Source organism: Brachyhypopomus gauderio, chromosome 21 (assembly GCF_052324685.1).
Source record: "Brachyhypopomus gauderio isolate BG-103 chromosome 21, BGAUD_0.2, whole genome shotgun sequence".
Classification (NCBI taxonomy): domain Eukaryota; kingdom Metazoa; phylum Chordata; class Actinopteri; order Gymnotiformes; family Hypopomidae; genus Brachyhypopomus; species Brachyhypopomus gauderio.
In genome coordinates this window covers 2,763,184-2,786,250 of record NC_135231.1, presented here as the reverse complement: position 1 = coordinate 2,786,250, position 23,067 = coordinate 2,763,184, and the positions used below count along the sequence as shown (strand labels likewise).

The 23,067-nt window shown below is 43.0% G+C and overlaps 2 protein-coding genes across 6 annotated transcripts in view; both read right to left on the bottom strand.

Annotated features, from left to right (window-relative positions):
• Positions 1–1,105: 1,105 nt before the first annotated feature.
• LOC143484966 (WD repeat-containing protein on Y chromosome-like) lies at positions 1,106–10,758 on the bottom strand. Of its 3 annotated transcripts, XM_076984052.1 has the most exons (18): positions 10,716–10,758; positions 8,714–8,753; positions 8,464–8,584; positions 8,024–8,142; positions 7,133–7,230; positions 6,873–6,996; positions 6,515–6,742; positions 6,337–6,407; positions 6,035–6,239; positions 5,782–5,949; positions 5,574–5,684; positions 5,188–5,403; positions 4,832–4,975; positions 3,661–3,829; positions 3,406–3,538; positions 3,088–3,247; positions 2,018–2,116; positions 1,106–1,396 (listed from the first exon to the last, which is right to left on the bottom strand). In XM_076984052.1, the coding sequence occupies exons 1-18, from the start codon at positions 10,736–10,738 to the stop codon at positions 1,184–1,186; spliced, it is 2,442 nt and encodes an 813-aa protein (XP_076840167.1). In that variant the 5' UTR covers positions 10,739–10,758; the 3' UTR covers positions 1,106–1,183. The 3 variants fall into 3 exon arrangements, with proteins under 3 accessions (XP_076840167.1, XP_076840168.1, XP_076840169.1); XM_076984053.1 differs by lacking the exon at positions 2,018–2,116 and having other exon boundaries at positions 1,107–1,396; XM_076984054.1 differs by lacking the exons at positions 6,035–6,239; positions 6,337–6,407 and having other exon boundaries at positions 1,107–1,396.
• Positions 10,759–15,486: 4,728 nt separating this feature from the next.
• mapre1b (microtubule-associated protein, RP/EB family, member 1b) overlaps positions 15,487–23,067 on the bottom strand; it is an 8,998-nt gene continuing 1,417 nt past the window's right edge. For all 3 annotated transcript variants that reach the window (XM_076983784.1, XM_076983785.1, XM_076983786.1), the window contains exons 2-7: positions 22,969–23,067; positions 22,684–22,829; positions 21,840–22,038; positions 19,746–19,852; positions 19,480–19,632; positions 15,487–18,198 (exon numbers count right to left, since the gene is read on the bottom strand). The exon at positions 22,969–23,067 is cut by the window's right edge and continues 25 nt beyond it. In XM_076983784.1, coding sequence (XP_076839899.1) covers positions 18,148–18,198; positions 19,480–19,632; positions 19,746–19,852; positions 21,840–22,038; positions 22,684–22,829; positions 22,969–23,067 — 755 coding nt within the window. In that variant the 3' untranslated portion in view covers positions 15,487–18,147. The remainder of the gene's footprint in view (positions 18,199–19,479; positions 19,633–19,745; positions 19,853–21,839; positions 22,039–22,683; positions 22,830–22,968) is intronic.

Sequence of the window (23,067 nt, the reverse complement as noted above, 5' to 3'; positions counted from 1 at the left end):
GTTGCTTATAAATATTCTTCCATCTGCTCCCGCGACATACTAAAACACTATCTGGATATTACGTTACATACATCTAAAACTACGGCACGTCTAGAACTGCAGGTCTAGAACTGCAGGTCTAAAACTGCGGTTGGCTCTCCGGGTGTGCAATTGGATGAAGTAGGAGATTGCAAGCGCAGACATCACGCAGAGCACAAAGCATGTAACGGCCAGAAATATGTGTACTGTCTCTTTAAGGGAGCGAGTTGAGCGTGCGTATGGAATATTGTTTTTTTAGCTTTCCGCCGTAGACCGAGTCAGACCACTGCTCTTTAATTTATTTCTGTAAGTAACGCATTAAATGAGCTTTGGACAACTCACCAGTTCATGTATGAACAGTGAAGTATTGCTGGAGCCCAGGTTTATTTTGGTCAACCAGCAAATAAACGGACTAAGTGGAATACCACCAGCGCGAGTATTAGGGTTGAACTAACTCCGAAAAGCAAGCAATACAAGCATATAATTAGAGTGAATAGATCTGTTTTTATGGATCGGTCACATTGTCCCCGATACCCGATCTAGAATTTTTTCAGATATTAATATCGGAATCGGTGCATCCCTAACACATGTGCACGTTTTACTTTCAAGCTCCGCGCCCCCCAGATCGTTCCATAAATGCATAAATCAACTAGCTTCTTTCTTTTCTGGTTTCTACAGTGAAGTGTATTTAAGGTGCAGTCACAGGTACTCATTTCAAGCTGTGAGGCAGAAACGGGTTATGACACGAATTCCGCTGATTTCAAGACAACAAGATCACACGGGCAGTAGAACTACAAATATCAGCCCTCCCATTTGTGACAGAGGGCCATCTTTCAAGAGAGTCTTTTTTTATTGCAGGTTATTACAAGGCAGGAAGCAACTAACATATTCCTTTACATATTTTGCACACCCAGCTAGACAGACTCTTCTCTTTCATTGTGTGCTCAATCCTGGTGTTATTGCAAAGTTAATACATTACAATAATACGATACACCTCTGGGTATTACTTCTGAATGCAGTCTCTTTAAAGGAGGGGGAAAAAAAAAAAAAACAAATTTAATTTTCATGTAGCCAAAAGCAAAAGCTGAAAAATAACACACGCAGATGTCTCGACTCAAAGTTTATTGCGTTTTTTTAAACCGCTGCCCTCCTGGGCCTCTGCGGCCTACACACCTCCTCTCGTCTTGGAGCTCCCAACGACCTTTGTGCGCCCCCCCTTGGCCAAGGTGGGAAAGTGCACGCGGGGGGCCTGCCGGCAGTTGGGTTTGGGCTTTTCCTGGTGGTCGGTGCCCTCCTTCCTATTCCTGAGCCACTCGGGCAGGGGGGAAAGGCTGACGGGCTCCAGGTCGTATAACGGCAAGGCCTTGTACATGCACAGCTGGGTGGGGCACACGTCAGTCACGTCAGTCACGTCAACACGGCCACAGCTGACAGCATGGCTAAGACTCACTGTGATAATGATTATTACAGCTCATAAGGAAGCTAGGTGTTTCTGCAATGATGGCTTGTACAGTTCATAGCATGGGCAGGCTTTATTGCAATAATGTCTACTGTGGCTTATCTACTACGGCTGATAATGATTACAGCAAAGGAAAGTGATGTTTCACTGCAGTGATGGCTACCCCAAACCACAGCATGATTAGATCTCACTGTAGTAATGGCTGCTTCAACCTTGTCCTAGCTTGTCCAGACGTAAACGTGAATCTACTTATTAGTGCCGTCTATGTAGGCTTACAAAATGCGACTCAAATATAAGGTTTCAAAATGCACACAGTAGTGCTCGGTGTAGGAGATATCATGAGTCATTGGTGAACCCGAGGTCATTCAATCTAGTGATACCAATAACTGGCCATTGTTTGCCCATCTGAAGGTGATACTATCTCAGCCAATTCAATTTCAGATGTCAATATAACTGCTGAAAACGAGAGGTTTATATGAGCTATGCTCCCTTTGTGGGTATGTGTGTTATTCCAAAGGAAGTGTGTGTGTAAGTGTGTACCGGCTCATGACTACGGAAGGTGGTTTGTAGGTCAGGGAGGCAGGAGGGCAAACGGTGCCTGATCTTTGGCCTGTACGCCGCTCCCAGTATAGCACTCTTCTGGAAAACACACACAGCCCTCACTGAGACAGCCTTCCAGCCACTACACAGCCTTCCAGCCATTACACAGCCTTCCAGCCACTACACAGCCTTCCAGCCATTACACAGCCTTCCAGCCACTACACAGCCTTCCAGCCATTACACAGCCTTCCAGCCATTACACAGCCTTCCAGCCACTACACAGCCTTCCAGCCATTACACAGCCTTCTAGCCACTACACAGCCTTCCAGCCATTACACAGCCTTCTAGCCACTACACAGCCTTCCAGCCATTACACAGCCTTCCAGCCATTACACAGCCTTCTAGCCACTACACAGCCTTCCAGCCATTACACAGCCTTCCAACCACTACACAACCTTCCAGCCATTACACAGCCTTCCAGCCACTACACAGCCTTCCAGCCACTACACAGCCTTCCTACACATTCAGCTTAGTAACCAATACAACACTGTGGACACATAGGACACTGTGGGAAAAGACATATGCCTGGACGATTGGAGACACTGTTGAGGTACAATCATATATGAGTGGCAATCAGTTCAGTGTATATTCAAATCTATGAGGAGGGGGGAACAAACTCACAACAACCTCTTAAACATCTCTGGACAAGAATTCAACGTTCAAATCCAAGACGACGTAGATTCCTCTACGATAACTCATCCAGGTAGGATAACTCATCCAGGTAGGATAATTCATCCAGGTAGGATAATTCATCCAGGTAGGATAACTCATCCAGGTAGGATAACTCATCCAGGTAGGATAATTCATCCAGGTAGGATAACTCATCCAGGTAGGATAACTCATCCAGGTAGGATAACTCATCCAGGTAGGATAACTCATCCAGGTAGGATAATTCATCCAGGTAGGATAACTCATCCAGGTAGGATAACTCATCCAGGTAGGATAATTCATCCAGAGCAGGACTTATGCTTGCACAAAGAGCACTCCCGGATGTTGATTGGCTCACGTACATGCTTGCCTGTCTCCTCCCACTGGCGCCAGGTGGCTTCGATCTGCTCCGTAGTGTCCACGGCAATGCGCGGGTCCGTTAGCAACAGCCCATCCTCCTTGGACGTGGCCGTGGTCTGTTGATGCTGATTGGTTATCGGCCTCATGATCCTCTTAACGTAGCTGGAGGGTGGAGGAAAGAGGTCAAAGTTCAAGGGCATCACCCCAGTCACTAAAACACACACACACACACACACACACACACACACACACACACACACACACACACACACACACACACACACACAAAGACAAACCCACACACAAACACACACACTCACTTCCAGTGTGGCTTTCTGCCCTTGTTGAGCACTTTGAGCGTCTGGTATGATGCAACTCTCCTAAGATCCCTGGGGAGCTCTGACCTGTCCTCATCAGGGTCCCCTAGGCTCCACGGAGCACAGCCAAACGTACCTGGATAAATTCCTCCAAACCCTCAATGTCAAAGCCCAGCACAGGACCCCCACCAACTGGCCATGTGACGGCCTTGTCGTTATCTGTGTGGGTACATGATCCATCGAGACGAGCATCCTGACCTACATAGCAGCCCGCGAAGGTCCAGACGCGGACGTTGCGGTCCAGGCTGGCCGTGAAGATGAGGCGGAGGTGCTCCACGTACTCCAGACTGGTGATGGCCTTCAGGTGACAACGCCAGGAGCTCAGCAGCGGGGGAGGGGCGAGGGAGACTCCGCAGCCATCTCTGACCTGCCGGACAGGAAGTGGGCGATACCGTAGTACGGAGTTCAAAAGAGATGGTGCGCTCTTCTGACACAGGAGCAACACTCCATGGCAGAGCATTTTGTTTCGTTACGACAGATGCCTGTGTTTATACAGGCTATTAAAAATGTATCTGTGGGAAATGCCCAAAGAGAGGAAAATTCTGGATTGACATCTGTTAAACCTCTCAGAAATATCCTGTTTGCCCCTACAGCCACACTCTCACCTTAGGGCGTACTCACACTAGGCACGGTTTGCTGGTTCCGTGCTGGGGCCCGGTTATCCCCCCTCCACACTCCCCCTCTGGCCTGCACTCACACTGGCTTCATCAACCGCGCCCGAGCACGCTTACGCTCGCACAACACTATGGAGTTCACGATTCTCTTTTTATTGTATTTTTGGAGTTGTTTTGGGAGTGCAGAAACATGGTGCAAGCACAGATTTATCGATCATTTAACGATTGTCTGCTAATCGCTTTGCCGCCATGACTGTTTAACGTGAGCGTCGCATCACTGACGTCATGTTTGAGTTCCAGCAAAATGAACCAATCACACGAGGCACCAAGCAGGCCCGGGCACGGATAGCGCTCACACTAGAAGCGAACCGTGCCCGAGTCCACATGAATCGTGCCCTGGCCCACCTCTTCAAGCGGGCCCGAGCACGGTTAACTGATCCGGGCCCGGATCACAGAGCCTAGTGTGAGTACGCCCTTAAACTTGAGAAGATAAAATATAGCTCAAGAGGATCCAAGACAAAATTTCCTGAACATCTGGTAACCCATTTTGTAATATGTTGATGATGTGGATGGTGCCTGTTGGTGAAACTCAAACTACGCTCAGACATCTAAAACGAGGGGAGGGAGCAGAAAACCCTACCGTGTGCTTTTACACTCCGAGCCGTCACGTTTCCTACCTCGCGTTCTGACTCACGTTTCCTACCTCGCATTCTGACTCACGTTTCCTACCTCGCGTTCTGACTCATGTTTCCTACCTCGTGTTCTGACTCCAGCGCCATCTTGCGCTTGCCCTCAATCTGGCAGTATTTGGGGATGAGTGTGCGTAGGTGGATGGGGCACTCGCTGTGCGGCTCCTGTTCACCACGCACAGAGCAGCAGTAGCCCTCGATGTCCCACAGCTCAACACACACACACACACACACACACACACTGCATCAACCATCTAATGTTCTCTCATAGCTTTTGCCAGTCCATCTCTTAGCTGACAAGTGCTACCCGAGGAAGATATACACACGTGCACCGCCAAAATTTGTTTAACACAGAAGCAACAGTTCTAACAATTTTTACAAGTGTCACCTTTGCAGCAGTTTGGTGGTGTGTCCTGCCTTACCGTGACATAGCCTTTGCTGTCTCCGGTGAGCAGTATCTGGTCCTGGGGGTCAGTGGACATGGTGGTAACAAAGTCTTCCTCAGTGTAAACAGCTCGAAATTTTCCCAGCAGCCCACCCTGGTGGTGGATTGACCAGGCATAGATATAGCCGTCTGCCACGCAGGTCAGTAGGGTGGCCGTGTTTGGGCTGCATTCACGTGTGGTCAGGAACAAAGCCTGGAAGTGTGAAGATCTTGAAGAGGATCAACATATACCTACACATACACTAGATCTGAACTTCTCCAGAACTTGACTCTGCAGGGCAGAAGATCTCTGGGACTGAAGTCGGGAACCCTTGTGCTGAGCCCATCGTTTGATCTTATCTACTGAAGGGTGTATGTGGTTACCTTCTGGACGGCGTGTTTGGGTTCCTCCAGCATCTCTTCCAGCATCTCTGCACTCCAGGGGTTGATGTCTGGTAAGGGTGTTCTGTGGTGGTATGGTGGAGTTATGCTGTGCTGTAATAGAGGTGATTCATTTAGTCTTTTCCCCTTCATGCAAGAACCCTCCATCTTTAAGACATTTGGAGGGAGGTGCGAGAACCATGATAGACACCTTGACCCGGTTAGCGTTGAGCTCCATATCTGAGGAGGAAGAGGAGGAGGAGGAGGGGCAGGCTGGCCCCGGATCCTCCTTCACCTGTGTGGAGTCACGCAGGAGGTCCCTCTCAAATGTGCTGGGGGTCTGTGACCCTTCCGGCATCTCACATGCAGAAGTCAGCACCTGAAAGGGGCGGGGACACATGTATCCCATAACAACACTGAATTCCAAAGCAGCCCTGATAGGCCATAACTGTTGAAGTTCTCACCCGATTGGGCAGTAATGGGCCAGAGCTCTCCCTGGCATTGAAACGGCAGAAGGCCCTGCCAGAGTCAATGTTCCAGATAATGATGTCACCACTGTAGGAAGCTGTGACCAGCATCTTGTTAGCATGGGCATGCATGGAGTAGATATCTTCAGTGTGGTACTGATTCCAGATCCGAAACTCCATCTCATCATCCTTCTTAATATCCCTGCATTGATCAATAATGTGTGCGGATAATGTGTGTGTGTGTTTTTGCCCTGTCTTGAATATGAGAAGTTCCAGGGGTTACACCAGTTCCTACTTACAGAAAGGATATGACCCTCTTGTTCCATCCAGACACATAGATCCTTTGATTAATGTACAAAATACTCGTGACCTAGTTTGGTCCCAAGGAAAGCAAAACGAGCAGAGTTGTGGAACAAGATACAAGTACAAGAAGCACAAGGAATCAAGCTATCATGGGAAACGTAGTCTGTGTGCCACCTCATTTTTGTCCAGCAGGGGGAGCGTCTGCAGCAATGCGCCATTGTTGAAGTTCCAGAGTCGCACAGTTCCGTCTTGAGAACCAGTGATGAGGCGACGTTTTGATCCATCGAAGGTCATGACCGTGATCTCTACGGGCTTCTTAGGAGATGTCTGGAACTGCATGACCTTTGCACCGGTCAGAATGTCCCAGGTGCACACAAATCCATTATAACAGCCACTCACCACCTGGCAGACAGAGCAAGATCTTAGATGGCTGACTGCAGCACTTATTGGTGTATGACAAAAGTTTCCTGTCTCTGTTACTGATGCATTTTCTCCACAGTCAACCTACACATTGTGGGAGAGTTGGACCTGCCTGTTTGAAGTTGCCGTTGTATAGGGCTGCACAAACAGTGTTCTCGTGAGACGTCTTGGGCATGTTCAAAGCATCAGTGTCATCCACAGCACCATAGAGAACTCCAAACTTAGATGGGCGTTGCCTTGAGTGGGTTGGATAGAGTTAGAGTTAGAGTTAGAGTTAGAGTTAGAGTTAGGGTTAGAGTTAGGGTTAGAGTTAGAGTTAGAGTTAGAGTTAGAGTTAGAGAAGTCAGCCATAGTTTGACACTAGGCACTTACATGAGCGTTGTATTGAGTGGGTTGGGGAAGTAGATGTTTTGCGTCTGCAGAGAGTCTTTCTCCCGGGACTCCAACAGCATGTAGTCCCTAAACTCATCCTTCCCACATAAAGAGAGTCAGACTAGTACAATCATGCAGTCCTCAAATGTTCAACACGCGCCAAGTGTCCTGACTCACGGACAGCAGAAGACCAGGGTCAGACGCGGTCAGGCAAAATTCATTTCAGAGTGCTTGGGAAGTGTGAACACAGCGATGAAACAACGGCTTCATTGTGTTGGGGTTCATTTTCTCTGAGATGCAGTATTGAGAGTGGGGAAAGATAAGCAGAAGAACAAAATATGCTCTTCTCTTTCTCTCGTTCTCTTTTTCTCTCTTTCTCCTCACTCCCCTCCCTCATTCTCTCTGACTCCTTTCTCCACCCTTTCTCTCTCTCTCTTTCTCTCTCTCTCTCTCTCTCTCTCTCTCTCTCTCTCTCTCTCTCTCTCTTTCTCCCCTCCCTATCCTCATGGATGAGCCCCAGGGCTTTTCTCTTTGTCTTGGGTGTTTTCTGATTGTCTTGGGTGTTAGGCACGTCTCATCGTCAGGGCCTTCTCTCTGCTCCCTGAGTGGCCCCACTAGGGGCCTCGACAATGCCATGGCGATAGAAAAGCTTGGCATATATAACACATGCCGTTGCTAGCTGTGCATTTAATGAAGCCCAGCCCAATGGACTGTTGGGCATGTCTTTGGTGCACTTTTGTAGGACACTCAAACACAAAAAATCTAAAATCCAGAATGAGTAAGCAAATTCGAATCCCTTCCTTTTTCTTAAGATGTAGGACATCCCTAAGATACACCATGTAAGGCCATAAACCTTCAAATCAAATATCATGGCTGAGTAGAAGTACCCACCCAATCCACGGTGCCATCACAGTTTGTGTCCACCTTCATGAAGATAATGTCCAGATCCTCATCCTCAGCATCTTCCATGATCTTCTTCATGGTCTCCCGGAACTCATCCATGTCCAACGCTGTGGACAGAGAGAACTACTGATCACAATACAAGGGCAACGGACATACAAGGAACTCAGCAATGCATGTAAAACCAATAAAAAAATAGCTTAAATAAGCTAGGGAAAACAGGAGAAGGTGCTAGACCCCGTCTCCGAGAAGGTTTCTCAGACACTGGACTGAGCCTATAGTCTTGAACTAAATTGCAATGCCAGTGTGGAATCACCATCAGGAACTCTTTCAGCCTAGACGTACAATTGTGGCAAGAGCCACTGTGAAAGAAAAAAAAAGCTTCTCTACGTCCTGCAGATCCAGGAGCTTAGAAGACACGAGACACAGACCTCCTCTCCCGTCTTTCTCAGCCTCCTGGAAGATGGCCCGGAGGTTTCTGAGGTGCTGATGGTTGTTCAACATCCGGCCCTGCGCGCAGTTATCCTGCACCTTGGGACCAGGCCCGCCCCGCTGTCACAGGACAAGATGCGTGGAGTACAAGATGATTAGCCTGAATCATGCCCTTACGTCATAACACAGATATGTTATTAGCTGGATATTTGATTTCCAAAGAATAAGACCAGACGCATTTCACATTACTTGAATGGCAGCTTCTTTCTGCTTCTCATCAGTTCCAGACCTGAAAACCATTTGACACACAGCCTAAGATCACAATTCCTCCTGAACACATCTTAAAATGTTCTAAGAACATAAATTAGTGGTGGGCCGTTAACGGCGTTAACGCCGATAATAAGATGAGCATGATGGAGATGACTGAAGAGGCTACGCTGGTGGATGGGAAATTTAAAGAAAGAAACTTCCAGATGGAAGTACAAACACAACGAGTGTTATTTGAACTTTATGTAGGAAGGAGTTCACTTATCACAGGAGCACAGAGGTGGAAAGAGTACTGAAAAATTGTAATTGAGTAAAAGTATCATTACTTTGCCTAAAATCTACTCAGAGTAAAAGTCAAATTACCCATCTCAAAATTTACTTGAGTAAAGTACAAAATTACTTCATTTAAAATGTAATTTGAGTAAAAGTTATTTAGTTACTTTCAGTTATTTAATGCATGGATGAATCATGAACCAAATTCAGCACAAGTTGTTTTAATCGATTTCAAAGTGTATTTAAGTGCACATCCACACTTGCAAAAAGATCAGCTGGGCTCAGTAACATACTTCTTCACAGCACAAGGACAGTCACAACCTGTACCATAAAGTCCCACAAGATGCCACAAATCAAACTAAAATGCAACAGGATTCCACTACTCACAATAAAATGCCCACAGGATCCCACATCAAAATTTTTTAAATGCTCATAGGATCCCACAATTTAAAAGTAAGTGCTCACAGCAGGATCCAACTATTCAAAATACAGTGCCCACCGGATCCCACTATTCACAATAAAATGCCCACAGGTTGCCATAACTCAAAATAAAATATAAAATGACCACAGGATCCCACATCTCAAAATAAAACAAAATGCGCACAGGATTCCACTATTTAAAATGCTCACAGGATCCAACTATTCAAAATACAATGCCCACAGGATTCCACTTTTCACAATAAAATGTCCACAGGATCCCACAGGACCTGATAGAAAGAAGATTTAAAGATCGAACAATCTCATCCTTTTGCAAAAAAAGTGCACCAGATTACGACCTAATTATGAAACAATGGAAAGGGCGCACGCAAGCCAAGGCCATGCAATTGGCCTTCAGTTCTGGGACTCAGAAGTTTAAATTTCTGCCCGCATTTAATTTTTCACCATCAATATTTTTTTACTCAGTAATGTGAGGGCGTTCAAATGTAGTGAAGTAAAACTACTTGGGTCAAAATGTACTCAAGTAAAAGTAAAAATTACATATTTCAAAAACTACTCAGAAAATTACAAATTACTCGTAGAAAGTACTCAATTACAGTAATGTGAGTAAATGTAATTAGTTACTTTCCACCCCTGCAGGAGCACTTCCACCCTTCGTTACCACTTCAACGCAAAACATGTTGGGGCTAACGCGCAGGTCAGTAATGATAACTCAGCTGCTAAATGTATTCCTAGTACGAGCAGTGTCGCCAGTCAACACTCGACCACATGTCGGGGTTCAAATTAAGAAACAAAATGTCAAAGTCCACGTCAAATTGACCAATTCACTGGCAAGATGTACTGCTGTGGACTGTAGACCGCTCTCTGTGGTCGAAGGCTTAAGTAAGACGCGGCAAGTTTAAACGCCTCCGCCGTTTGCGCCGGTTTATGTAGGTGTCTGATTCTTCTGATTTACTTCTTATTCTTCCAATATCCTTAGCAAAACTCCCAAAATTAAACAACATTTTTGGTCAGAATTTCCAGTGTTCTGAAAACTGTTTGCTCTGATTTCTGCACTCATCTATTGGTCTGTGTAGTAGACTGGTGGAAAAATAAACAAGATGTTGAAGTTTATGCTTATGATCATTGATTCATTCATCATTCAAACTTAAATTAATATTTCTCATGTTAAATATTGAAATGCGAATAATTTCGATTAATTAATTACAACGCTTCTAATTAATTCGATTAATTTTTTAATCGCGTCCCACCCCTAATATATATATACTCTCACCAGGAACCCAATGCGGTCTTCATATCGGCTTTGCTACCCACTGGATTCATTTCAGTTATTATATTTTATAAATATACATGCTCGTTTAGGTTCAATAGAGTTCTAGAATCTGTGTATCGTTGATGGCAGGGCCGGCCCTTCCATTAGGCCAGGGCTATTCAACTATATTTTTCTGCAGGCCAGATTTGGAATAGAGCTCTGACCTGTGGGCCAGACAATTTTCAGACCTACACCAATACTGTGTAAGCAAAACATTACAACATTAAATTTTTCTCCATGTAAATTGTTGATGGGGGGGTTGGCGAACGTAAATTCGAACGTAAATTTGTTTATCAAATATTTATTATTATTTATGGGGAGATGGGCCGCCAGTTGAATAGCCCTGCATTAAGCAATATAGGCAAATGCTAGGTGCGCAGTCTGTCCAGGGGGGCACTTGCGTGCATGCATTTTTTTTCTTTTTTCCTTTTTTTTTTTTTTACAAATGAACAATTAATAAATGTGAAAAAAGTCCACATAATCATAATTTCAATGTTTAATAATATTAGTCAAATTAATAATAATTATAATAACAACATACGTTCGCCACCGCGGACCCGGACCTAAGGTCTGAGCTATCTGCCAAAAATGGACCACGGAAAGATTTAATTGATTACCCCTGCTGTAAACCATCACCTCACAATGGCAGAGGCAGGTCGACAAGTTCAACGTGCCTCAGTCGTCTCCTCCATCATTATTGGCCAACGGGCCACAGTGGATGTCCCAGGCCAGCGAGGGGGCAATCTGACTATGTGTGCTGTCATTGAATGGTGTGGCCACCCACATCCCCAGTCTTGGCCCATACAATACAGTGAAGCTCCTCTTTTTCTTGGATCGATTTTAAATCGATTTGATCCCTGAAAATGAGAGAGGTCTCGTAGGGCCTCACCTACCACACCACGTCATTGTATGGGGCAATGTGAATTTTCACCATATAGCCAACTCATCAGGACTTGGTTTGCTACCCATCAATGAATGCTGATGGAGTTCCTACCCCCTTACTCTCCTTTCCTCAATCCCATTGAAGAGTTTTTTTTTCCACTTGGAGATGGAGACTGTATGATCATCATCCTCAAGACCAGAGATCCCTGCTTCATGCAATGGATGTTGCATGTGAAGGCCTTACAGGGAATCAGTGTAGGGGGAGGTTGTGACATTTCTACCCTCACTGCATTCCAAAGAGATTATACATTGTGAGATGGATGAAAATCTATGGCCAGACAGAGAGCAGCGTGTGGATGGCCAGGAGGGTGAGGATGGTGGCCAGGTGAGGGAGGGTGAGGACAGTGACTAGTGAAGTGAAACCACACCCCCACTTTATTTACAGGACAAATTTTATTTGATTGTATTACAGAATGGGCATTATGTTTACATTTCCTTTTTACACTACAGTATTGTTAGCAAGTTCATTTTTGTGTGAATAAAAATGGGTTCAACTTCCTTGGCGTTATTAGTTTGATGTGTGATTAACCTTTGTAAAATCCTTTTTTCAGTTTTATACACCATTGTATTGTGTTAGTTAGTCCTTTGCAATAATGACAACACATCTAACCATTTTGACTTGAAGTGCTCACACAATGCCAAATGGACAATACATTTTGGTAGCACTGACTATTCATACGAGAAGGCAATTGAGTTCTGACACATGGGTGAATTGTTTTGGAAAGGATATGGGCTTCTGAAGGCAAACCATGGTGTTGTGATGAACCATCCAGGTTATTTTGATAAAAGCACCAAATGCTTGAGGATGTCCAGTCTGTTTCGAGAAATAAAACCTTTTATTAGTAATACAACTGGTATGTCATCTGGTTTGGTTGACATCGATTTAAATCGCATACTGGGAGAAAAACTTGATGCTTTTCATCCACTCCCACAATCAGAATTAGAGAAAATAATTTCTTCCTTAAATTGTGCTACCTGCACACTAGACTCGGTTCCATCAAAGTTATTAAAAGAGGTATTACCAGCGGTAACTGAACCTCTTCTAACTATAGTTAACTCATCCATTACAATAGGTCACATGCCCAAATCATGTAAATTAGCAGTTATTAAACCTCTGATTAAGAAACCAAATCTTGATCCTACTGTACTATCTAATTATAGACCCATTTCAAACACATCATTTATATCTAAGATCATAGAAAAAGCTGTTGCCCAGCAATTATGCCTATATCTGCATAGGCATCACATATTTGAAAAGTTCCAATCTGGTTTTAGGCCCCATCACAGTACTGAAACAGCATTAGTTAAAGTAACAAATGACCTCCTCCTTGCTTCAGATCAAGGTTATGTATCGCTGTTAGTGCTTCTTGATCTTAGTGCAGCTTTCGACACAATTGATCATAGGATCTTGCTAGAAAGGTTAGAACGCTGGGTTGGAGTCTCTGGCACAGCCCTTTCATGGTTTCATTCTTACTTAACAAATCGCTATCAGTTTGTAGAGCTCAATAATATTCCATCCAAACGTACAAAAGTTAAATATGGGATCCCGCAAGGCTCCATTCTAGGACCACTATTATTTACATTATATATGCTACCATTGGGCACAGTTATAAACAAACATGGTGTCAATTTTCACTGCTATGCAGATGACACTCAACTTTACATATCAGCCAAACCTGATGACAAACTCAGTTTAAGAAAAATTGAGGCCTGTGTAAAAGATATTAAATGCTGGATGTCTCTAAACTTCCTCCAACTTAATGAGGACAAAACAGAAGTTCTTCTTCTGGGCCCTAAGGCCTCAAAACAGAAAATTCCAGATCTAATGCTTAATCTCGCAGGCTACCCCATTACACCTGGCACAGTAGCCAAAAACCTAGGCGTCATACTCGACTCTGACCTATCATTTGATAAATACATAGATAATACTACTAGGATAGCTTTTCTACATCTCCGTAACATTGCTAAATTAAGAAATGCATTATCACAGGATGATGCGGAAAAATTGGTGCACGCCTTTGTTAGCTCTAGATTAGACTACTGCAATGCACTACTGTCAGGATGTTCAAATAGGAATCTAAATAAACTTCAAATAGTTCAAAATGCCGCAGCCAGGGTTCTGACCAGAACTAGAAAATTTCAGCATATCAGTCCAGTCCTATCAGCCCTGCATTGGCTCCCAGTTAAATTCCGTATTGACTTTAAAATTCTTTTATTAACTTATAAAGCATTGCACGGGCTTGCTCCTGAGTACCTTCAGGAACTTATTTCCTATTACGAACCCCCACGCCCACTAAGATCACAGGGTGCTGGTCTTTTATTAGTTCCAAAAATTAATAAGGTAACAGCAGGGGGAAGAGCCTTTTCTTGTAAGGCCCCCCAGCTTTGGAATAATCTTCCTAAATGCGTCCGGGACTCCGACACAGTCACAATCTTTAAGTCTAGGTTGAAAACCCACTTATTTAGTTTAGCGTTTGATAATTAATATCCCCCTTAGATAAAAGTACAGATCCAGGGGTTCATAGACAAAGGGTTTTATGGTAGACTGGGGCGCTGGTGCTGTCGTCCTGTCACTGCTCGTGGTCACTCAAGTTTGTTGACAGTGCAGTGGACGGATGCCATTGTCTCAGAATACCCCCAAGCCTATGTTACCTTCTGGTTCTGCCTTTTTAGCTAGGCTGTAATAATTTAACTAAATGCCGGAGTTGCTGCCACACTCCGGAAATGTTTATAATTTTACCTGTCCTGTATATGTCCTCATACAGAGCTAATTTTCCCTGTTTCATTTCTCCACATGGCTGCCCGCCTGTTTGAGGAATAATGAGATGAGGAGACCAGCGATCCATCCTGAGCCAGCCACCTCCTGCCTAACCGGATGCATACATCATGATGGACATTATTACATATTTTTCATTTTCTTTCTCTTCTTTCTGTCTAAATTGTTGTTGTTGTTGTCATGGTGACCGGTGTCGGCCAGAGGAGGATGGGTTCCCCCCCTGAGTCTTGGTTCCTCTCAAGGTTTCTTCCTCATGCAAAAAACTAGGGAGTTTTTCCTTGCCACTGTCGCCCTTGGCTTGCTCACTGGGGGCTAGGACTCGGCACTTGTAAAGCTGCTTTGTGACAACAACTGTTGTAAAAAGCGCTATATAAATAAAATTTGATTGATTGATTGAAATGGGCCAAAGCAATTTCATGTCAATCTTTACTATTTTGGTGGCACTGACTCTTTAAATGAAAAAGGGGTTTAGCGTTGAAGCATAAGTGAACAGTTTTGGGACAGATATACACGTTTGTAAGTCAGCTCTTTTGTTGTGCTGATCTGTAAGACAGTTGTGCCAAACGATGTTAGAGTTTAGAGAATGTAATTTCGGTTTCAAGAAATGAGCCAAACCAATCGAGAAAAACTGTAAAAGTTTTATGTACTACTTTATGTAAAATAGTTTAAAAAAAATTTTGTGCAACAGCTTTATATTTATTTCTTGTTATATAGTAATATTTATAATTCATTTGCTTTTTATTTGTTTCTTTAATACTGATACAATCAACCCGATGATTGATGATGCAGGGGACACCAACCAAAATCTCGCCTAGGGCACCACATTGGTCAGGGCCGGCTCTGGTTGATGGAATTAGTTGCCATTCCAAAGTGTCCATATGATGTAATGAGAAGATAGATAAGGAAAAGAACCAAATCACTATGCATCATGAATCATTAAATCAACATGTCTATAGCATCGTGAACTTGGGTCCACACAGAGAATGGAAATAACAGACAACACGTAGCAGTAAACACATGTAATACTGTTTAATTTGTAAGAAACTGACCCTGGCAAATACAATAAAAAAAGAAGAAAACCACACACCCTGCAATTAAAAAACAAGGATAGAGACAGTTTGGAAGAGTAAAAAAAGAGATGGACAGAGAGTAAAAGTGGCTCTGGGCCCACAGTGTAAAACCCATCTCTGTAGATTGTTCTGGAAGGCCACAGGAGAGCAAACAGCAACAGATGGAAGAAAAAAAAAACAAACAGCACTGTATGTGATATTGGCCTTGTCCAGTCTTCACTCTCACTTCACAATACGCTTTTCACCACCACAAGGAACAATTTACCACACAAGAAAGCAAAAACCTGGTCATTGTCAGATCAGTGATGTATAATGTTCAATAACATTTTATTTGCAAATTTGACTGCTACTTCCATTACACAACACTCTTTGGAGTGTAATGACCAAAGCCCCTTTGTCACACACTCGAAGAAGTGTTTTCTATGTTGCAAAAAGCACTACAGCATTAAGATAATCTTGAGATATCTCTATGCTACATCATTTTTTGTTGCAAGTCACTATAAGTAATGAAAACCAGTAAACAAATGTTTATCCAGTGTGGTGCAAAATAACCAGTCAATGTTTTTGAAGCACCATCTACTAGTAAGACATTTGTAAAAATGCCAGGCTTTTGGGACACAGAGTCCATGGATTTAGGGTGATTCAATATTATGATTAGAAAATGAAATGTCCAGAGAATCATCAGAGAAGAAAACCAGAAGTGCTGGTGGACATTCCTGCTACTTGAGACAGCTAAAATAAAAACTATTTGCGCAGTGATTAAAAATCATCAGGACAGTCTCTGAACTCCAAAGACACATTCCACATTACTGAGCATAAATTAAAAGTGTGAATAACTCGAATGAAATAAAACACTTCAAATGCTGAAGACACTTTTATGTTGTATAGTTTTAAAGATGCAACTGAAACAAACACAGAAAAAAAGGAATCAAAACAGCATGATTTCTGGAATATATTTTTTGTTTTAATCTCTCACACCAACATCAATTTACTGGGTCAGTTTTCAATTATCCAATTGAAATGTTGGATTGTTTTAAATCACAAACAATGAAACAAATTGATTTAACCCAAATTGGAACCTCAAATGCAGTCACAGAACTGGCACCAGATATTTTTGAAAAATGTTCCATTCTATGCAAACACTACTGAAATGTAATATTTCTATTGGGCTTTCGGCAAATACTACCAATGGCTCCTAAACTTAATTTGCAAAATTAAAGCAAGACTCGAAGTCTGTACCTAGAACGTTTGACCATTGGAGTCTCACAATCATTTGAGGCAAAACAATGATGAAAATAAACTTCAGAAAAATGTCAAGCATTCCTTTAATTCGTGTGAACCCAGAATGACAATAAAAGAGGTCTATCTCAGGCAGAAAATTAAAATGGTGTGAAAGCAGCGTTAAATATAAGGCGGTAAAAAAACAAACAAAACAAAAAACAAAACACCACCACAATCTGATCCATGGGCCGGAGTACTGACAGGGCAGCACGTGTCCCGTTTCTTCATGTTGGACTTAGACTCCACCGCTGCGGCGAGCTACTAATGAATCGACTTTATTTTAAAACAATCGAAAAATCATTAAAATGTTTAAATTATTTAAAAATGGTTAAATGTCATGTGGGATGCTTTTGCCAGTATGCTCTCAAGGTCTCGGTACCATGAGCTTCACTGGAAACCTCCTGTCACGCACCGAGCAGGATAAAGTCTGATTTAGAGTTACATTACTGATTACGACGACTGCGGTTTGTGGGCAATTTGGAACGTTGGTGAACAAGCTACAAAACTGACTTGTGGACTATGAACATGGTTCTTCTGTTTTCTACATTGATGAGACAAAGCTGACGGACATCAGACTGGGACGCCCTCCACTCACTCTGTAAGGCACAGCCACGGGCTCGAAGGTGGAGACGGGGTGACTGCTACTAGCCTTTAACTGAATCAACAAGGTCTAAAAGCAAACAAACAAACAAACAAAAAAAACACAAACTGAGAAAGAATTTGCTATTCAATGCAATTTGCCAAAATATTTTTTTTTTGTCCAATTTACTTCTCCGTCGAGAGCAAAACTAAGATGATTTTGTGGAGACAGCAAAACGAGAAACCCAAAGGGAAACAACTCTTAAAGGGGCAGAATGTTATTAGCAAACCACTAGCGTGAAAGCATTGGTCACCCTTTTGTAAGGGGAAACAGCGGTGACATGCCCTCTGTGTTCAAGCAGTAGTGACCAAAGTGTCAAAACATGAAGGCAACATTTAACATGACGCAAACATCTGCAGGCCCTGCTACAGCTGCAGGAACAAGCAACAACAGAAGAGGAAACTGAACGTGACGCTAAGTCTCAGCGGCGAGAAGGTCCGTCCCCTCTTGGTCAGACGAGTCTGGCTCAGCTACCGTCTTGTGCTCTTCGTGAAGGGGTCGTCAGAGGAGGGTCTTCAAACTTTAACTCTGCAGGCAGCCCAAATGATTTTCCATACAGAGTTCATTCGGAGTCCAAATGCATAAGATGATCTGGGATACGTGTCAAGGACGGAGGGAGCAAGTGGATGTGTGGGGGAGGTGGGGGAAGGGAGGAGACGACAGGATTGGCTCTCGTCATGGCCATTAGAACTCCTCCTGGTCCTCTGATTCAGCATCCGGTATGACGAAGCCCTCCTAAAGGAGTGATGGAGAAATGGATTAAGGGAGAAGAGTTTTTGTTGAATCAAGACTGCTACGTAAGCAGCGTTCTGTGGAATTGAACATTAGTTCTGAGGTTCAACCAGGTTAAATCTTTTACTCTAGGTTAAGCCAACAGATTAACTTGCAGGACGCAAATGTATACTTTCACAAAAGAAGAAAAAGCCCATGACAACATTGTTGCAATGCAGACACAGCAAATTACATTAAAATCTTAAATATATTGCCGGTGTGTTTATGAATTTTTTCATGCATTTCAATGTGCTTAGTATTTTAATACTCCTAAATCAGGGATGGGCAACTTCCATGATAAAGAGGGCCAAATTTTTTTTAGCACTATTATTGGAGGGCCACATAACCACGCACTTCAAGTAATTGGATATGAAAAACACTACAAATTATTCTCAATAAGAACACATTTTAAATGAATTCAGATCTGTATGTTTATTGCACCAACATACATCTATTTTCTGCATATAAATGCATTAACATGTCCTTAATAAGCAACAAAGACAAAACATTTGCTTAATAAAAAAGTGCAAAAAGGAATTTAAACTCCTTCATATCAAAGAACTGTAACACGTAGTGCGCTGCGGAGCGAGGAGGCGGACACAAACGCTGAGAAGAGCGAGATTTAATAAGGGGAATTCCATAGGCGAAGTCGTTAGTACAGGCACGGGTCAAAACGGGAGAGCCGTCCAAGTGGTCAACAGGACAGGTAGGAGTCGTAACAGGACAGCCATTCACAACGGAGAAACACAACAGAAACGGAAAATACCAGAACAGCGATGACAGAGATAATCCACAAAACCGAACAAACCACAAATAACCGACAACGGGCGGAACACAGAGATACAAGTACACAGGACTAAACTAGACACAACTGAACACAATGACGACACGTGCGTGGCAGACAGAGGGAAACCAGGGCAACAGACACGCAGGGCGGGATAACCGGGCAAGGAACAACACCGACACGGGAGAGGGGGGCGTAGCCCTACGTGACAAGAACAAAAAAGTCCTGCTCTATCGTTTTTTTCTTTTAATTATTAAATTATTATTGATCTATTTGCGGGCCGCACTGAGTGAGCATGCGGGCCGTGTGTGGCCCGGGGGCCGCCAGTTGCCCATCCCTGTCCTAAATTATTAGTACATTTGAAGCTAATTTTAGTGATTTATGCAGCTATTTTGAAAATTGGTAACATAGAAACACAACTGCGATTGTATTAGTGTCATCTCATCTGGAACTGAACTCACATCTGTGGCATAAAGAATATCCACGATCCTCTGCAAGGTGGGGTCACCCTCGCTCTCCTTCTCTTGGCAGATCAGCTCTATGTTCCTCAGTTTGCCAAAATAAAAGTCCCGCTCCTTCTCCATGTCCTGGATCGTAGACTTCAGTAGATTCACCTGAGAGAGCACAACCGACTTGTGAGGAGAGAGAATCTTTCTGCTCAGCACCACATCCAGCAAACTGAGCATCGAATAGATGGATGCAAAACCACATGCAAGTCAAAGCGCACCTCTTGGATAAGTTCTGCCTTCTCATCATCCCCACCGGCACCCGGTCGTCGTGCAGAGCTGGGTGCCATCTTAGGCGTTACCTTGGCAACAGCTGCCCTCTGTGGTGCTGAAGGGAAACAAGTCAAAAAAAAGAGATGCCCGGGTGATGAAATGACATTTTGCACAAGGTTGAAGGAAGAATGAAGGCTAATTACTTCTCGCTTTTACTATTCGCTAGATTGTAAAATACCATCCATGTTAGCTCTACAGGAAGTCTTAATGTGGTACAGATGGGAGAGGTCACTTAAATGTAAAAGGTCAGGGATATATTATCAGAAAATTAACATCCGATATATAGTGTCCCTTACTCAAGTTATTCAAAAAGGATTGCTTTCAAAAGAGACAGGAAGTCATGAAAAGATAATATTTTCCTCAACAGAACCTGAGCCCTCTTTGCCTGGCTCAAAGTGAAGAATTTGTTTTTATTTTTTCTACTTAGTTGTGCTAATCTGTATAAATACCAGGTGATTGTTTCACTCTTGGCCAAGTAATTATTTTTGTTAAGAGAGCAATGAATCAATGAAGTTTTGCATATATATATTTAAAAAAATTAAAAATATGGACATCATGATGATAAGCTGCATTACTGGCCTAAATCTGATCGTGTTTTCACTGCTCAGATACTACGGCTTGGGCTCGTGCTGCCCCGAATGGCTGGTGCTGAAATATCTGCGCTTCCGAGCTTCTACGCAGCTCTTATATTACAGGGGCAGTAAAACCCAGGTCGCACAGACTCGTGACTCGAACATTCTCCGGTTCTGAAGTCACCCTTGCACTGCTTGACCCCGCTTGAACCTAGTAGCCACCAGGCTCTACAGACAGCGCGGCCTGTGGCAGTATGACGGGACAGACACTTGAAGTTTAACATAAAGGCTGACCTCTGAAGAGGCATTACAACTTTCATTCTTTTTGTCTTTATACACTAAACTTTTCATACCTAGCAGACTTTGCCGATTCACTGTCTTACATTCAGGAATGATAAACATGTGTTTATGATACTTATATTTATAGCCCATCACCTGTTAATTTCTGACAAATGGTTTACAATGCAACATGCTAGAACATGCTTAAGAAAAAAAAACTTAGGAAGGTTATTAAAACCATTAAACCGGAAATGTTAAGACATGTTCACACTCCTGTTTTTGGAGGGGTGGGGGGTTGGAACTGAAATGATAATTTGCTTTAAATTTCTCAAAAATCAAGTGTATGCGTGCATGGATATTTATAAAGCAACATGCTATATTTATTATATTAAACATGTTTCAGACTTCTGGGGGTATGGGTGAAGATCAAGAGTGTATGCCTACATTCTGAGAATGGCTTAAATATTAGACATTAAACAGTTAACAGCTAACAGGAAGTAGACCCAAGTGTGTTGATCATAATCAAACATCATTACTTTCCAACATTGCGATAGTTCACTTGATTCAAACATGTCTCAAATTGGATGTGCTTTTATAGGCAGAATAATGCAAAATATAAACACACACACACACACACACAAAGCACTTCAGGGTAGACAATCATTAAATGTCTAAATATGTTGGGAGACATATTTAGAATAACATATATATTTTAACTGTGTGCATTCTGTATGTTACTGTACACTGCAGAAAACCACGATTCTTTGAAAATGCAGCATTACATTCCATGATATTCTTGAATTAAATATCGTATTGGAACTCTGATCTTGCCCAAGCGTAACAAAGACAGCACCGTACCAATGACTGCAGCTGGCTTTATCTTTTTGGGAGTAGAAACATTTGCTGTAAAATTGAGAATTTAATTGTAGTTAGAGAGGAGCAATCTGTGCTTGTGCAGAATGAACTGGAGAAAATGCCATTAACATAAAAACTTACCAAAACATCTGGAGAATATATGCAAACTAAAGAACTTTTTTAAAGCAAGCTCTCTGCGAGACGCACAGAGAAAATGCTTGTAAATGCCCATCCAATAATTATTAATGGCACCATTACTATTAGCAGAAGTTAAGAGTTTATGAGGAAGCTGATATTTTCAGAAGTCACACTAAGAACCCAACCGGAGCTACCAACCTGCATTCATGATCTTCTTGGGCTTGTTGAGGGCAGTCATGGAGGGGTTGGGAACAGGCATGGTGTCCTGGCCCTGCCGGGCCTCCACGGGGTCGTACTCCTTCCCGTCGTAGTTTGCATCAAAGAACTTCTTAAACCACTGAACAAACTCAAAGTTGTCCTGGAACTTGCCCTTTATCAACTTGTCGACTGGGATGATCTACGGTAGAGGAGAGTGGGCCACATGAGCGGACAGTAAACCAAGGGTCAATGAGACCAAACAAACCAACCAATCGCGCAGCTTTCAAATCAAAGGCCAAAATAGGAACATGAAGGCCACAAGGAGAGAATGACATAAAGAATGTGCCAGGCATGAGGTCAATGGCTTTCTTACAGTCCAACTGTTATTGTACATACAACTGTCAATAAGGACAAGAGTACTACACCGGCACTCACTCACACCGATACATTCCAGCTTTACAAGCATGTTTTGTATTGTGTGATTTTGGTCTTTGACATCTTATAGGTCTCCATCTCTACTGCTAAATTGCTAAAACAATACAAGACTGTTTTGCTTGTGACCTGACATGGTTATTCAGAGGTAAACACAATTTACTGGGCAGGAGTTGACTAGCGTCATTATCATTGCATGGGCATGGGGGTCTCAATATTTACAGTATAAAAACTTAGAATCCATACAAAAGCCACCAAGTACAAACAGTGTTGCGTGCAAACACACAAAAGTGGGTTGTTGGATGAGGTGAGTCATGGACTGTTGCCCTATACAGCAACGCTTAGATTATTCCTTCCATCGTCATTACAACACAAACAATATGGTTAGGAAAAAAGTTTAGAGGTAACTTACTTTGTCAACACCCATTTTCTTGAAGCCAGCTTGCAATATCTTAAAATTGTGAATGTATTCATGCTCTAGTTTTGCTGAAAATTTGACTTTCTTTAAAGGTACACAGCCAGGGAAGAGCATATCCATGAACTGGCAATAAGCTGCACCTGTAGAACAAATTAGAATCAAACCATTTAAAACATCATTGTCACACTGACGATGCTTTAAATATTCTAAATGAACATCTGTGGGGAAAAAACTTTGAGCTTATATGCATGCTATTACACTGTAGAGATTACCACCCACCTGAACATAACAGCTCGATCTTGGTGAGGTTCATCTGTAAAGATTCATTGATCCATGCAAGCATATCATGGCGACTCAGGTTGTCACTTGTCACTGAGG

Excerpts from the sequence above, each read along its gene's own strand:
- LOC143484966 (XM_076984052.1), bottom strand. The coding sequence starts at position 10,738 with ATGAAGACCGCATTGGGTTCCTG. Across the intron at positions 8,143-8,463 it reads TGAGAAAGACGGGAGAGGAG|CGTTGGACATGGATGAGTTC; the intron begins GTCTGTGTCTCG and ends CTCTGTCCACAG. Across the intron at positions 3,539-3,660 it reads CTTCGCGGGCTGCTATGTAG|GTACGTTTGGCTGTGCTCCG; the intron begins GTCAGGATGCTC and ends GAATTTATCCAG.